Here is a 12,845-nt window from a genome sequence, read left to right as displayed (position 1 = left end):
GTGATCCCCGGTCCAGCCTCCATCTGTCCATGGACTCAGTTTCCTCCTCTCTGAACGGGAGATGCTACTTCCTGCCTGCCCAGCTCACCTCCCAGGGCTGCAGGGAGGATTGAGTGGGGACGATTTGCATTGGGGTGTTGAACTCTGGGCAAAGCTGCAGGAAGTGTCAGTGTCATGGAAACAGCCCTGGTGGTCCCTGGAGCCCCTCTAAGGAGGGGAGACTGGTGCTTTCTGAGCCCAGCCCATCCTGAGGGCTGGCAGAGCTTTTCCAGCAGTGACCTCAGCGAGAGGCCAGTCCCCTGCTAGTGGGGAGGCAGGGGGTGGGGACGTGGCCTGTTCCTTCTTGGGACCTCAGGGGGTCGTGGCACCGTCTGCCAGGCCAAGCCGGCCAGAGGCCAGGGCTGTGCCGGGTCCTCCAAGGACAAGCTTGGCTCTCCCTGGCACTTTCTAGAGCCTTGCCAGATGGGCTGGTGGAATCTCACCAGTGTCCCTCTGCCCATGTGAACCCAGAGGAGCTCCAGTGGACTCAGAACATGTGGGAGCCGTTCTCAGGACTTGGCGTGCCGCTTGGCACCGGTTTGTCTGGATGCCGGGCTGATGTATCCTCCAAGCCCCCCATGTTGCCGGGCACCAGGGATGCTCCTGCTTCCTCATCTTGGTCCAATCCCACACCCAGGACTAACAGACACTGCCCTGGGAGCTCCCCAGTGGCTCCTGGCCCGGAGCATGAACATTTTCATGTTTGCCATCTGTACATCCTCTCCTGCAAAGGTCTCTTCATGCCATTTGCCCATTTTCTAATTGGATTGTTTGAACTTCTACTCTTGAGGGTTTTTTTAAATATAATTTGCATACCATAAAATTCACCCTTTTAAAATGTATAATTCAGCAGTTTTTTGTATACTCACAGAGCTGTGCACACGTCATCACTGTCTAATTCCAGACCATTCTCATTGCCCCATTTCCCCTCCCCCAGCCCTGGGCAACCACTGATCTAGTTCTGTCCCTGTGGATTTGTCTATCCTGGACTTTTTGTGTAACTGTAGTCACACAGCATGTGGCCTTTTGTGACTGGCTTCTCGCCCTTACACGTCTTCTAGATTCATCCATAGGATAGCATGACTCAGTACCACGTTCTTTCTGATGGCTGAGTAACATTCCAATGATTGAAACGGGTACATTTTCTGCAGCCTCTGTGCTTCTGGGTCGCCACCTTCCTCAGCTCCAAGCCTGGATTATGTGAGGCCAAAAGAAAACCTGGGGAATTCAGCATTTTCCTTCTCTCCTCTTTTTAGTCTTCTCATGTGTGTTTTATATAAAATGTCCAGGTTTTTGGCTGTTCTTAGCAGAAGTCCTTGTTTTCTATGTCTTTTAAAACCCATTTTGAGATTCTTTTTAGTTTTTCTCATTTTATTGTGCATGGTAGCAGAAAATTCTAACACTACATTAAAATAGGAAGAAAGCAAAAACTCCCCCTGATCTCACCACCACGAACAGACACCCAGACGTTTTCCGGGCATTTATGTGGACGGAAAATACAGGGAACACAGATGTGACCTGCTCTGTGACCTGGGCTTTCCCCACTCAGCATCGTCTCAGGCCCTCTTTCCAGGCCTGTGATGGAGATTTGCACCCGCGTTTCACAGCCGCCCGTCCTGTTGTAAGGCTTAAGCCGTTATTTATTTGTGCAACTCCCTCTGGAGGAATGTTTGAGTGGTTTCTCTTTCCCCCAACTATTATAAACAAGACCACAATGAACATCCTCACTCTCTCCTCGTCCACACCATGGATCGTCACTTTCCTCTGTTTTTTTTCCATCTTTGTTGGATGATTGTTATGGATTTGGGGGCAGGGAACTACTGTATGCTCAGAGCGGGGCCTTCAGAGGCCAACTCTTGCTTTCCCAACTTGCTGTGTGGTCTTGGGCAAACCTTTTCCCTCTCTAGGCCTCAGTTTCTTCTTTTGTAAATTGAAGAGATGAGACCTAAATTACTTGTTTCCAAACTTGGCTTCATGTTGGAATCACCTGGGGAGTTTACAAAACTACAGATGCCTGGGTCCCGCCCCCGGAGATTCGGATTTAACTAGTGTGGGGTGTAGCCTTGGAGCAGGAGTGTTAAATCTCCCCAGGACCACACGATGTGAGGGTCCTCCCTGCTCAGGTGGGCTAGGCTTCCCTGGGGTGGAGCTCGCCCCTGCACCCCCTGCTCCAGGAGAGGTATATGCGGGTTTGAACCCCAGCCTGTTTGTCCCTGGCCATGGGAGCCTCCAACTTCTTGAAACCACATTTCCCTGCTCTGGGGGAGGGGCTCAATCCTCCCCCCTGCCCACCACTCAGGGTCTCTGTGCGGCGGGGTGGTTTAGGTCCTGCACAAACAGAATCAGTGGTGACTGTTTTTTTTGTTTGTTTGTTTGTTTGTTTTTGACAAAAGAGCCAACCCCTGGGCAACAAAGTGGAAATGGAGATCGTGAGCATGTTGGAAAAGAACACGACGCTGCTCAAATTCGGCTATCACTTCACCCAGCAGGGGCCCCGGCTGCGGGCATCCAACGCCATGATGAGCAACAACGACCTGGGTGAGTGGGCGCACCCCCGGCCCCACATCTCCCTCCTGCAGCCTTCGCTGCAGAGCTCGGTGCCGGCTGCGCCCCGAGCTGGGCCTGGCAGGGCGGCTCCAAGTGGGGAATCCAGGGAGGGCACAAGGTTTGCAGCAAGCAGCTCCAGATACTCTCCTGAATGCCCCCCAGACCCTGTGGTCTCGAGAACCCGTCCCAAAGCCACCAGCCGACACCCCCACCTAAACCCCAGGCCTAGGGGACTTCACGGGGCACTTAAGGTAAAAGTTTAAAATGCCAACTTTATAGTAGAGTAAAAGCAGGTTACATTCATTTAATCTCAGTTCAAGACAGAGGTTTTTTTTTCTAAATAAGGAAAATGTCACAGTCTTTCTTAAGAGCACACATCAGTCAATATCCAGGTCAACGAAATGAAAAAAATCAGTCATCAGCTTGTGTCCAGGTGCCCACTGTACACAGGGCCTGATGTGTTTTTAATTATGCATCTTCCTGCCTACTGCTAAAATACACTTGATTAAGTGTACAATGAAGGGAGTATGTCTGCTACGGCTAAAGGAAAACAAGAGAAAAGAAAACCAAGAAAGGGAGCAAGTAGATCTAACATTGTTGGTGTGATTGACCACTGTATTTAGTCCTGGGTTGCCTAGACCCAAGCAAGGTAGGATGAGGACAAGACGAGTTACATTGTCCTTATTACAGAACAGAAGGAAGCATAATGCATTAAAAATAAAAGCTTCTTTCTGGGATTAAATTATGAAAGAAATATGTTTTATAAAGGACGGGCTTCACCAAGTTTTTCATCGAATTCAGACCTGCTCTAGGTGTGGTGCTCTCTGGTTCCAACCCTTAATAAAATGCAAAGAGCCGACTCCCACAGCATAACACCGAGTGCAGGGGTGTCGCCTCCGGGTGATGAATCTGAGGCTAGGCTGGCAGACAGAGGGCCCTGAAGGATGGAGATGAGAGTGTAAGTGTCACCACGGTGGACAGACACAGAACCTGCACGCGCAGAGAACCACGGCGGTACCGTGCTCACATCACACGTCCTAGTGAGTCACCCAATTTGCTAGACACTTACCAAGGCTTATAATGAGTTGGGTGTTCATTGCTTATTCCAGATGCCACTTTTTCTAGAAGTCTCAGGTCTAGAAAATTCCATTAAAATATGGATAGACAAACAGATAGATATAGACAGATACAGATAGATGTCCGGTGCCTTGGCTTATCTGAGGTACCCTTATTTGAAATAAAATAAGATCAAACACAGATAACTAAGAATCATCATACAGAGCGACAGAGGTGAGAACAAGCTAGAGGAAGGGCAGGAGGCCCGCTGTCTGAGCTCTGCCGGCCCAGCTGTGGTCCTCCTTCAGCACCTGTGTCTCAGCCTCCGCTTTTATTCCCAGACGCAGTCGCTTCACCGTTCTTCCAGCTCGGGTTAAGCTTTGTGCTCCTCAGTGCCTGGCTCAGGGCTAACCTAGCTTTTGTCTTCCAGCGGCTTGGTGGTCTGGGGGTCTTTTTCTGGAGACAGAAGTTCCAGATGACTAGAGAACAGGGGCGCTGGGAAGTGGGGTTGGGGGCACCAGAGCCAGCCAAGGATCAGTTGGCCCCTGAGGACTCTCCTGGTGCTGAGAATCTACACTTCCAAAATTCAGGCCCAAATCCCAGTACCTTCGGAGGCCATGGTGGGGCCCCTGAATCAGAGTGGCGCCCTCCAGTTCCCTTATGGGGAAGCTGAGGCTGGGGGTGGGCAGGGGCTTGCAGGTCGTGGCTCAGTCGGGCCACATCAGTTGTTAGTTACAGCAGCCATCTGCTGAGCGACTGAATGTGCCCGGGACCGCAGGGGATGATGTAAAAGCAGCAGAAGACACAGAAAGGCAAGTTCTCTGACTCAAGAAGCCTTACAGCCTTTTAGGGGAGAAAAGACTCAAGAACAAGCCTTACAAATTCAAGAATGCCTCCACACCGGTAGCCAGGCAAAGTGGGGAAGTGACTTAGGAGGCGGAGGCCGGTCGAGGAAAGCATCCTGGCGTCCGCCTGCCTGGCAAGGAAGAGGCAGGCTGAGGGGAGGTCAGGGGTCCTCCTGCAGGAGCTGGCACAGGCAAAGGCTGGGAGCAGGCCCCAGGGCGCCAGGTGGGAGAGGCAGAAGGTCTAAAGGGGATTGGAGGAAGTGTTTGGAGAGTCAGACCTTGCGGGACAAGTAGGAGTTCACCGAGAGGGGAGGGAAGGGCATTCCAAGCCCAGGGAACAGCGTGGACAAAGGCAGGACAACAGACAAGTACAGGGCGTTACCAAGGACGGGACCGGTAGGTGTCAGGCAGGCTGTGGGCCACGGGTGGGTGATGGAAGCAGGTGGGCAGTGGGCACGGTGGCAGTTTCCTGGATGGCGGGGATAGGTGATAAAAACGGGCCTCTGGGCCACCCCAGGGAACGTGTGCAGCTGCCCCCTCGGGGTTTCCACGGAAGGATCCGGAGCTGTGCAGTCTCACTGGGTGATGGGACCCAGCCCTCAGAGGGCTCATTTGGTGATGGAGCGTTTCCAGCCTTAAAAGCAAATCTATGCCCAGGGGGCTCATTTCTGCAAGAGAAACCCTTTCAATTCTGTCAGTACCTGGGCTTTCTCCTGCAAAGGAGAAATCCTGACTTTTCCAACACAGAATTTTCATCCTGTTCTTGACGCCAGGATGAAGCAGACAGGCTTCCAGAGGAGTATTTCTTCCCGTCAGCCCCTCCCCACCCCTGTGGTTGCTGGCAGCATCTGTCCTGCTACAGCCCCAGGCAGCCGGGACCCCAGACGGAGAAGGGGTCGGGGTACCCAGGTTTCCTTCCCGTTCAGAGCTGCCACTGGCCTAGCCTGGGGCCTGCAAGGCGGTGGCCGCTCCTTGGAGGCACTGAGGCCCCGAGGCCAGGCAGCCTGCCCAGGAGCACCTTCCCTGCCTGCCACCCCACGCACTGGGCCGGCTGCTGCCAGAGAGCAGGTGCTGGGGGCCAGGGCCGGGGCCGGGTCCTGACCTGCATTGCCCCAGACGACGCTAGTCGTCACGCTGCTGCCGGCCTCTGCCCGTTTAGCCAAATCAGGACGGCGGTCTCCACGTTAGAGTCCCATGTGGGCAGAGGCGCAGGTTCACAGGCAGAAAACAGCCCCACCCAGGAAGGTCTTGCACCGTATTCTCAAGGAAGACCGCGAGGGCAGCCTCATCACCTCCCTCCGACACCACCTCTGGAAAGGGAGCTGCTTTCCTCCCGCTGCCCACGCCGGAAAGCAGGGTCCTCCCTCTGGGCCACCGCACCCCCGTGCACCCCACCCCTCCTCATGCCCGCCCCGAGTCCGGCAGCCTCGGGGGGCACCCGGCGCCTCTGCACCCCCGGACCGCGGCTCGCAGCCCTGGCGGGGCCCCCAGGGTAGCCCCCTGGCCCCTCGACCACTGCAGCCGCTCGCCCCGGCCCTCCCCGAGAGCCAGCGCTGTTCTGGGCCCTTCCCACGCCACTGGCCGGCTTCAGCCCGTCACCAGGCGAGGCCCGTGCCATCCTCTCCCCACGGGCAGCCGCCTGCAGGAGGGCAGAACGGGGCTGGAACCCGCAGCCTGGCTCGGAGGCCGGGCTTGCAGCCACGCCAGGTAGCAGGGGCCCGGTGCCCCCGGCGGGAGGAGGCCTTCGGGGCCACACTCCCAACGCCCCCTACTCTCCCGCCCTCGCACCCCTCGGGGCCTTTAACATCCAGCTGCCGGGTCGGCTGCCCATCCATGCCATGATTCATGTGGTCCTGGCCCAGATCCACGGGCCCCGTAAGACCCTCTGGAACCTGTTTGCTCTGTGTCTGATTCCCGTGCCGGGCACATCATAGCACTCGGTAAATGCTTCCCACAGACGGGGCGCTGGTGGCAAAGCGGCAGGAAGCGGCTGGAGGGTGGTCAGAGGACTCAGGGTTCTGGCTCTGACAGCACACGAGTCTCTGGTTGCTGTTTTAAAGAACATGAGCAGCAAAGCTGGTGGTGGCTGCTGGGTCCTGGGTGCTAGTCCCTGCTCTGCCACTGCATCACCGAGATGGGGCTTAAGTTACTGCCCTTCTCTTGGCCTCCATTTTCTTCCTTGCCCTTCCCTTCTCCCCATCCAGTCTCTGAAGGAGCCGTGCCAGGGACACTGCCCGGGTCCAGCTCAGTGCTCACAGAGGGGCACGGGTGGGAACAAAACGCTGAGTCCCTTCCTGCACCTGAGCCACAGGCTGGGGACCGGATGGCGCCCCTGGCCCCGTGCAAGCTCTCCGGGCCCGCAGGGGAGGGAGCTGAGCCTCCCTATGAGAACCGGCCGCGCTGTGGCTGTGGAAGCCCCACACTGGAGGCACGATTGTTCTGGGGAGTGGAGAGGTTGGAGGGGCCCTTGGTATTGCCTGGCACTGGCTTTATTGCTCTGAGCATGAATATACCCTCTATCTTATTCTCCTCCATCAAATGGGAATGATACTGACCCTCCATCAACGTAAGCGGGGTAGGGGGTGCTCCAACAAGGTACTGTGTAGGAGACGGGCGAGGGCTGCCGGGGGGCCTGCACAGCACAGCGGCCTGGAGATGCCCAGGACCAGCCCCTCATGCTCTTTGGGGTTGGGTTTTTGGTCCCCCATGTGTACCGCAGGCTGTTAGACGTTCTGGTGGTCTCAGGAACTGGGAGGGACACTCTCCTCTCCTGGAGTTGACTGCCCACCCTGACTTGCACCACTTATTCCTTGACCCCTGGGTGGTCTGTGTGCCCTCCACCCCCACCCCAGCTCCCGGCCACAACCAGGTGACTGGCGTCCCCAGTGGACCTGCAGCACACACTCAGCGTCCTGCATAGCCCATCTGGTTCTTGTGGCAGCGCGTAGGGATCCATCTGGTGGGGCAGGGCTAGGGGCTCAGCCTGGGAGCTGGAAGACACCCAAGTACAGACAGGCCCTTTTCCTCTCCGCAGAAGCTGCTGCCTCTGCCTCCCCAGCAGGCCACCCAGCCTTCCTTGACCCCTCTCGTGGCTGCTTGCTGCTTGGCCGTCTGCACTGTAATTCATTTCAGAGCCCCCCACCCCCACTGTGATCCTGCCAACTAACGGCCCAGCCTGCAGCCCCTGCCAGGTGCTCTCCTCTGTGTGGCATTGACTCTGTTCATGAGCCACACCTGAGCTTACATCGTCCTGCCCCTGGGACACCGTGGAGGTTGTCGAGGTTAGACACGGGGCCACAGCTGCTGTGGGGTGACTTGCTCCCTCAGGCAGGAGGCAGCCTGGGGACAGCTACACCCAGCGAGGCCCTGGTCGCCTACAGCGCAGGCTGGAGTGAACTCACACCTGATCCAAAGTAAAGAGCTTCCCCTGTGGGGCCTCACAAGCTGGGAGCACAGGCCTCACCCATGTGGGTGGCAGTTTAGAAGTGACTTCTCATGACTCCACTCTACTGACCCTTCCTATAAACCCCAACGCATCGGGCGGCCCTCACCCACCTCACAGATAACTGCCTCAAAATGACACGGACCTAAGACTCGGCTAAAAAAAAGATTTTAAAAAAACGTGAGCAGGTGGCTTGCTGTGCTTTCTGAGCCTGGTGGCCCCTGGCCCCAGTGACTGGCTCATACCCTCTCCCCCTCTCTGCCCCTTTCCAGTGAGGAAGAGGAGGCTCGCAGACCTGACGGGTCCCATCATCCCCAAGTGCCGGAGTGGCATCTAGGCCAGGCGGGATGCCTGCCCGCGAGCTGGACGTGTCCTTCTGATGACGTGTGCGCTGCAGTGGACACCGGAAGGCAGGACGCCAGCCCAGAACCTGTTTGTGGTTCAATTATTGATGCACTAAGGTTTTAGGTTAACTAGTGGTTGTAGTTGAAAATTTTATAAGATTTGATTAATGTGAAGTTTTCCTTTAGTCATGAAGTCCAGCCTGGTTATTACTTAAAAACTCCAACGCTCTCCAACTGGCAGAACTTCCTGAGGACGACGTCACGGCAGAGACGCAGCCCGGGGGCGAGTCAGAGGCTCTGCTGTGCGGGGTTCCAGGGGCTCCGCAAGTGTGACCCACGTGCGCGAACAGCACCCCCTTCCGCACGTTTTACAGGCATCATACAATTCTTTACTGCAGATTCGATCTTAGCTACTCGGCAGACAGAGCAGATAATCATTCTTTATTAACCCTTCTTTAATCTTCATAAATTCAAGATTAAAGGGGCCAAACTGCTTACTGGATCGGGAACCCAGTTTTTCCCCTCAAGACAGACAGCCAGCCAGGAGCCACGGAGCTCTGCCGGGAATCGAAGAACACGCGATTCCTTTTGCTGGATGTAAGGAAATGACAGAAAAAGGCAATGGCAAAACGCCAGGGTTCTTTCCTTCCTAATCCCAAGCAGGAAACGTTTCCGAGTGTTCTCTGTGAACATCTGAGGTTTACAATTCAACGCTGGAGTTGGACGGGGTTTTTCCGTATCAAATGCCAGCCTCGTGAAGGACGTGAAAACCTGCATCGCATGGTGGGCGAAAAGATGTCCAAGCAGGGCTGGGGCCAAACCCCAGTTCAACGAAATCCTGGCCCCCCACGGCTGCAGCATGAGCCTGGCGGAGCGTAGATTTCAACTGCCTGTCTCATCGCTTCGTAAGCAACCCAAACGGCCTCCATGCTGGTAAATTATGCCTCTGGAGGACAGTGGTGAAGAAAATCCAGATATTAATGAACTAGGAAATCCTGGCCAAAACATCCTAAGATGATTATTCTGAACATGTAATTCTGGCATTTCTGCCGCAGCCCTTTGTAACATTATGTGCATCTCTTGGGATCCAGCAAAAATGTTAAGCTATAATGCCCTTGTGCCTTTCAATATACCACAGTGCCAGTTAAACTAGCATTTATATTGCCTTGGGGAGGTATTTTCATTTGATTCAAATAATCTTAAAATAATAGGGCAGGGTAAAAGAACAGTGAGTGCAGACTAAGCTGCAGGGCACTGAGCAGAGGGGCTTTTCATTAAAGAGGTATAAACAGTCATGTGCACTGGACTCGAGGACGTGGGTGGTCCAGGGGGACTGGGTGGGGGGCAGAGGCTACAGGGCCGGCCACGCCCCCTCAGCCTCGCCCTGCTGCACAGCTGCAGCTGCGTTCTGCACCACCGGAAGCTGCAACGTAACATTAAACCTGCTGGTCTCTGCATGGCTGTCGGTGTGTTTCTTGGGATCTGCGTGATGGGGACATCCTGGCAGGCTGGTGGGAGGCTGGGTGGCCGCCACATGGCAGCAGTGAGGAATGATCTCATGGAGAGTATGTCTTATCGTGTCCCAGACACACACCAGAGTGCTCAAAGGGAACTCAAAAGCTGAGGGGGTGGGTGCTGGGGAGCAGGGGCTGTTGGGGGCCTTCTCACAGAAACCAAACCAATGAAATGAAGGTGGGCCGCACCTTTAAGGCTACCTGCTTCCCCAGAGGAGCTGCTGGTCTGGACTGGCGCTGGCAGACTTTCTCCAGGAAGGGCCAGGTAGTAAATATTTTAGGCTTCACAGGCAATGTGGTTTCAGTCACAACTACCCAATACTGCCATTGTAGCACAAAAGCAGCCACAGAGCATATGTAAAGGATGGGTGTGGCTGTGTTCCAATAAAATTTTATTTACAAAAACTAGAAGTAGGCCAAATGCCATGGTGTGCAGGCCCCTGGCCTAGATGGTCTCAGGCTGTCAAAGAGAGGGAGGCAGGGATGGGGCAGATGACCTCGGTGGCCTGGCTCAGATGAGCCCCTCCTTGGGCCCCCACCTGCCCACTGGGCTGTCAGGACAGGTTTGCTGATGAGAGCAACAGCCCGAACAGCCACACAGGAGAGAAAGGGCGTGCCCTGGCACCAGGCTCGAGGCTCCATCCCTCAGCAGCCATGGGATCCCACATGGTCCCCTTTGTCCGGGGCTCTAGCATCTCCTGAGCAGGACTGTTGGCACTTGACCCCTGCCCGCCCCCTGTGAAGTGCAAGTCCAACAGGTGAGCAGTCTGTTGTGGCACCAGCCAGCACCGAAGCTCCCCGTTTCTCTGCTCCTGCTGCCTCAACAGCCTCTCAGTCGCCCTGACCCCGCATGGTGAGGGCTGGGGCGAGTGCTGCAGGTGCCACTCACACACCAGTGTCGGGCTCCCACCCTGGGTTGCTCCGCTGCAGGCGCTCGCTGGGCACCTGCGGCCGCTGGGCCGTGCAGGCGCACTCCTCTTTAAAGCCATGCTGGCCGGGGCTGGAAGCCGGCCTGCTCCCTTTGTCCTGACATGTGGCACAGCAGGCGGTGAAGCCCTGGCCTTGGCACGCAGGGCAGGTCAAGACGAGCTGGCGGCACTGGGGAGTCGAGCAGAGCTTGTACTGGTCCCACTGGGTGCCACAGTATGAACACTCTGGGAAGAAAAGCCGTGTTAGAAATGCACACACACACACCATGCACACACACACAGGTATGTCTCCAGATCCTGAACACAACTCCTAGCTCACCTGAATCTAATCTATCCTGTTGGGCCTGGGGAGGTTTCTAAATGGTAAGTCTCCCACCCTGCCATCCCTGCTTTCTCAGGGGCACTGCCCCTGGGAATTGTCTGATTTGCCCCTTTAGAGCATTCCCCTTCCTGGCAGGAGACATGGTGCTGGAGCACGATGACCCCCGGACCACAGGCACCTCCTGCAGCCTGGCCCCCAGTCCCGGCCCAAGCCTCCCCTGCTGCACTGGCCGCTGGGCTGCCTGATGACCAAGACTCGCCTCCTTTGGCCTGCTGCTCCCTGACGACTTCCCCGTACCACTGGGAACACCACTGCTGGGTCTCCTGGTCTTGTCTCAGTGACCGCTGGGCCACCTCCCCACTCCACTCCCCTGCAGACACCCATCAAGTTTTGCCAAGACTGTAAAAGCTCAGTCACACTCCCCTACCTCCAAAGCAGATCTGAAGTAACTTCCAGTACGAGACCCAAATACAAGACCACTGAAAAGGACACAGAGGTCGAGAGGGAAGGAAGGAGAGGGACAATCAGGCTCCAGTCTTTTTCATTATCCGAGTGGCAACTCCAGTTGCACAGGAAGCTGCAACAGGCCCTGGGCTGTGAGCTGCGGCCTTCCCCCGCCAACCGCCATGTGGGGAGGGCTGGGAGCCGCATCTCCTGAAGACGACGTCTGCCCTTCTTGAACCGTCCCTGCCGTGGGCCTGATGCGGTCGGACCACAGGCGTCCCAGGGCCACCCTGCCTCCCACTCGGATGTGCACGCGTGTACCCACAGACTGCCCCCACTTGGAGCGCCCACCCTTTTCTGTGACATGGATTTATCTGGCACTCTGGTGAAGCCTGTGGACAAAGTCTTAGGAAAATGTTCTTACATGCATAAAATACATAGGAGTACAAAGGCAACCAGTTTTCTAGAAATACCAAAGTATTTTAAAAAATCTGTGCTATAATGAGACATGGGCTTCTTTATTAACAGACAGCGAGACCTGGTGGGGTGGGGGGGTCCAGTCACTACCCGTTTGATCCTGAGATACCCACAGCAACCGCAGCAGGATCTGAAAATACTGTGGTTTCTACTGATGACCAAGTCACAAGCACATCTAATTGCACCAGCCTGCTGCCTACATCGGAACTGAAGGGGAGCTTCGGTGCAGTGAGGGACTGAACTCCTTCCCCACCCACACTCACGGAACCTCCGAGTTCTGTACACGGATCCCAGGTTAAAAACTTGGAGTCAGGCTCTCAGTCCAATTTATGAGAGGGCGGGCAGGTGAGAGAGCCCATGTGCCAGGCCCTGCCCAAGTCCCGGCTGGGCCCCAGCACAGGTCTCCGGTCTCCGGGACCAGGCTCTGTGGGCCCCTCTTCCATCTCCAATTCCGCCGGAAACAGGCTGGGATGACCACATGTTTCCCATCCTATTCTTCCCAGTGGCGCCCTCTCAGAACGGCTAACGCAGTGTGTCTGACACCAGTTTAGTTCTGGAAATGGGTTAACCTACCTGACACTATGTCACTGTTGTAGGCAAGGGCATAGCGCTCGTCAAAAACAAACAACTTCCCTTTGTAAAAACCGTCAGGAAATGCTTCCAGGTACTTGTGGATGCCACCCTTGAGCTGGAATACTTCTTTGCACACTCCCTGTGTGTGGAAGAACACGGGGGATCTGCAAACAAGCCGAGGCCGGTGGGGAGCCCCAGGAGCGGGGCAGTCCCATAGCCTCTGCACACGCTCAGGGGTCCTGGCAGGCTGCAGGCCCGAGGAATGGCTGACCAAGGGGTGTGGGGACCAAGTGGCCCGGCCTCGCCTGCCAGG

The 12,845-nt window shown here is 55.8% G+C and overlaps 2 protein-coding genes across 5 annotated transcripts in view; one reads left to right on the top strand and one right to left on the bottom strand.

Annotated features, from left to right (window-relative positions):
* The window catches only part of TMOD1 (tropomodulin 1), a 72,964-nt gene extending 63,234 nt beyond the window's left edge, over positions 1 to 9,730 (top strand). For all 3 annotated transcript variants that reach the window (XM_037850955.1, XM_037850954.1, XM_037850956.1), the window contains exons 9-10: positions 2,433 to 2,577; positions 8,202 to 9,730. In XM_037850955.1, the coding sequence (XP_037706883.1) occupies positions 2,433 to 2,577; positions 8,202 to 8,266 (210 nt within the window). In that variant the 3' untranslated portion in view covers positions 8,267 to 9,730. The remainder of the gene's footprint in view (positions 1 to 2,432; positions 2,578 to 8,201) is intronic.
* The window catches only part of TSTD2 (thiosulfate sulfurtransferase like domain containing 2), a 36,400-nt gene continuing 32,250 nt past the window's right edge, over positions 8,696 to 12,845 (bottom strand). Inside the window, exons 9-12 of one of the 2 annotated variants that reach the window (XM_037850953.1) lie at positions 12,533 to 12,671; positions 11,466 to 11,517; positions 9,977 to 10,941; positions 8,696 to 9,219 (exon numbers count right to left, since the gene is read on the bottom strand). In XM_037850953.1, the coding sequence (XP_037706881.1) occupies positions 10,767 to 10,941; positions 11,466 to 11,517; positions 12,533 to 12,671 (366 nt within the window). In that variant the 3' untranslated portion in view covers positions 8,696 to 9,219; positions 9,977 to 10,766. The remainder of the gene's footprint in view (positions 9,220 to 9,976; positions 10,942 to 11,465; positions 11,518 to 12,532; positions 12,672 to 12,845) is intronic. The other variant, XM_037850952.1, reaches the window with a different exon arrangement.

This window comes from Choloepus didactylus, chromosome 10 (assembly GCF_015220235.1).
Source record: "Choloepus didactylus isolate mChoDid1 chromosome 10, mChoDid1.pri, whole genome shotgun sequence".
Taxonomy (NCBI): Eukaryota; Metazoa; Chordata; class Mammalia; order Pilosa; family Megalonychidae; genus Choloepus; species Choloepus didactylus.
Note: the sequence above shows the minus strand (reverse complement) of the source record. Positions and strands in the feature narration are given on the sequence as shown.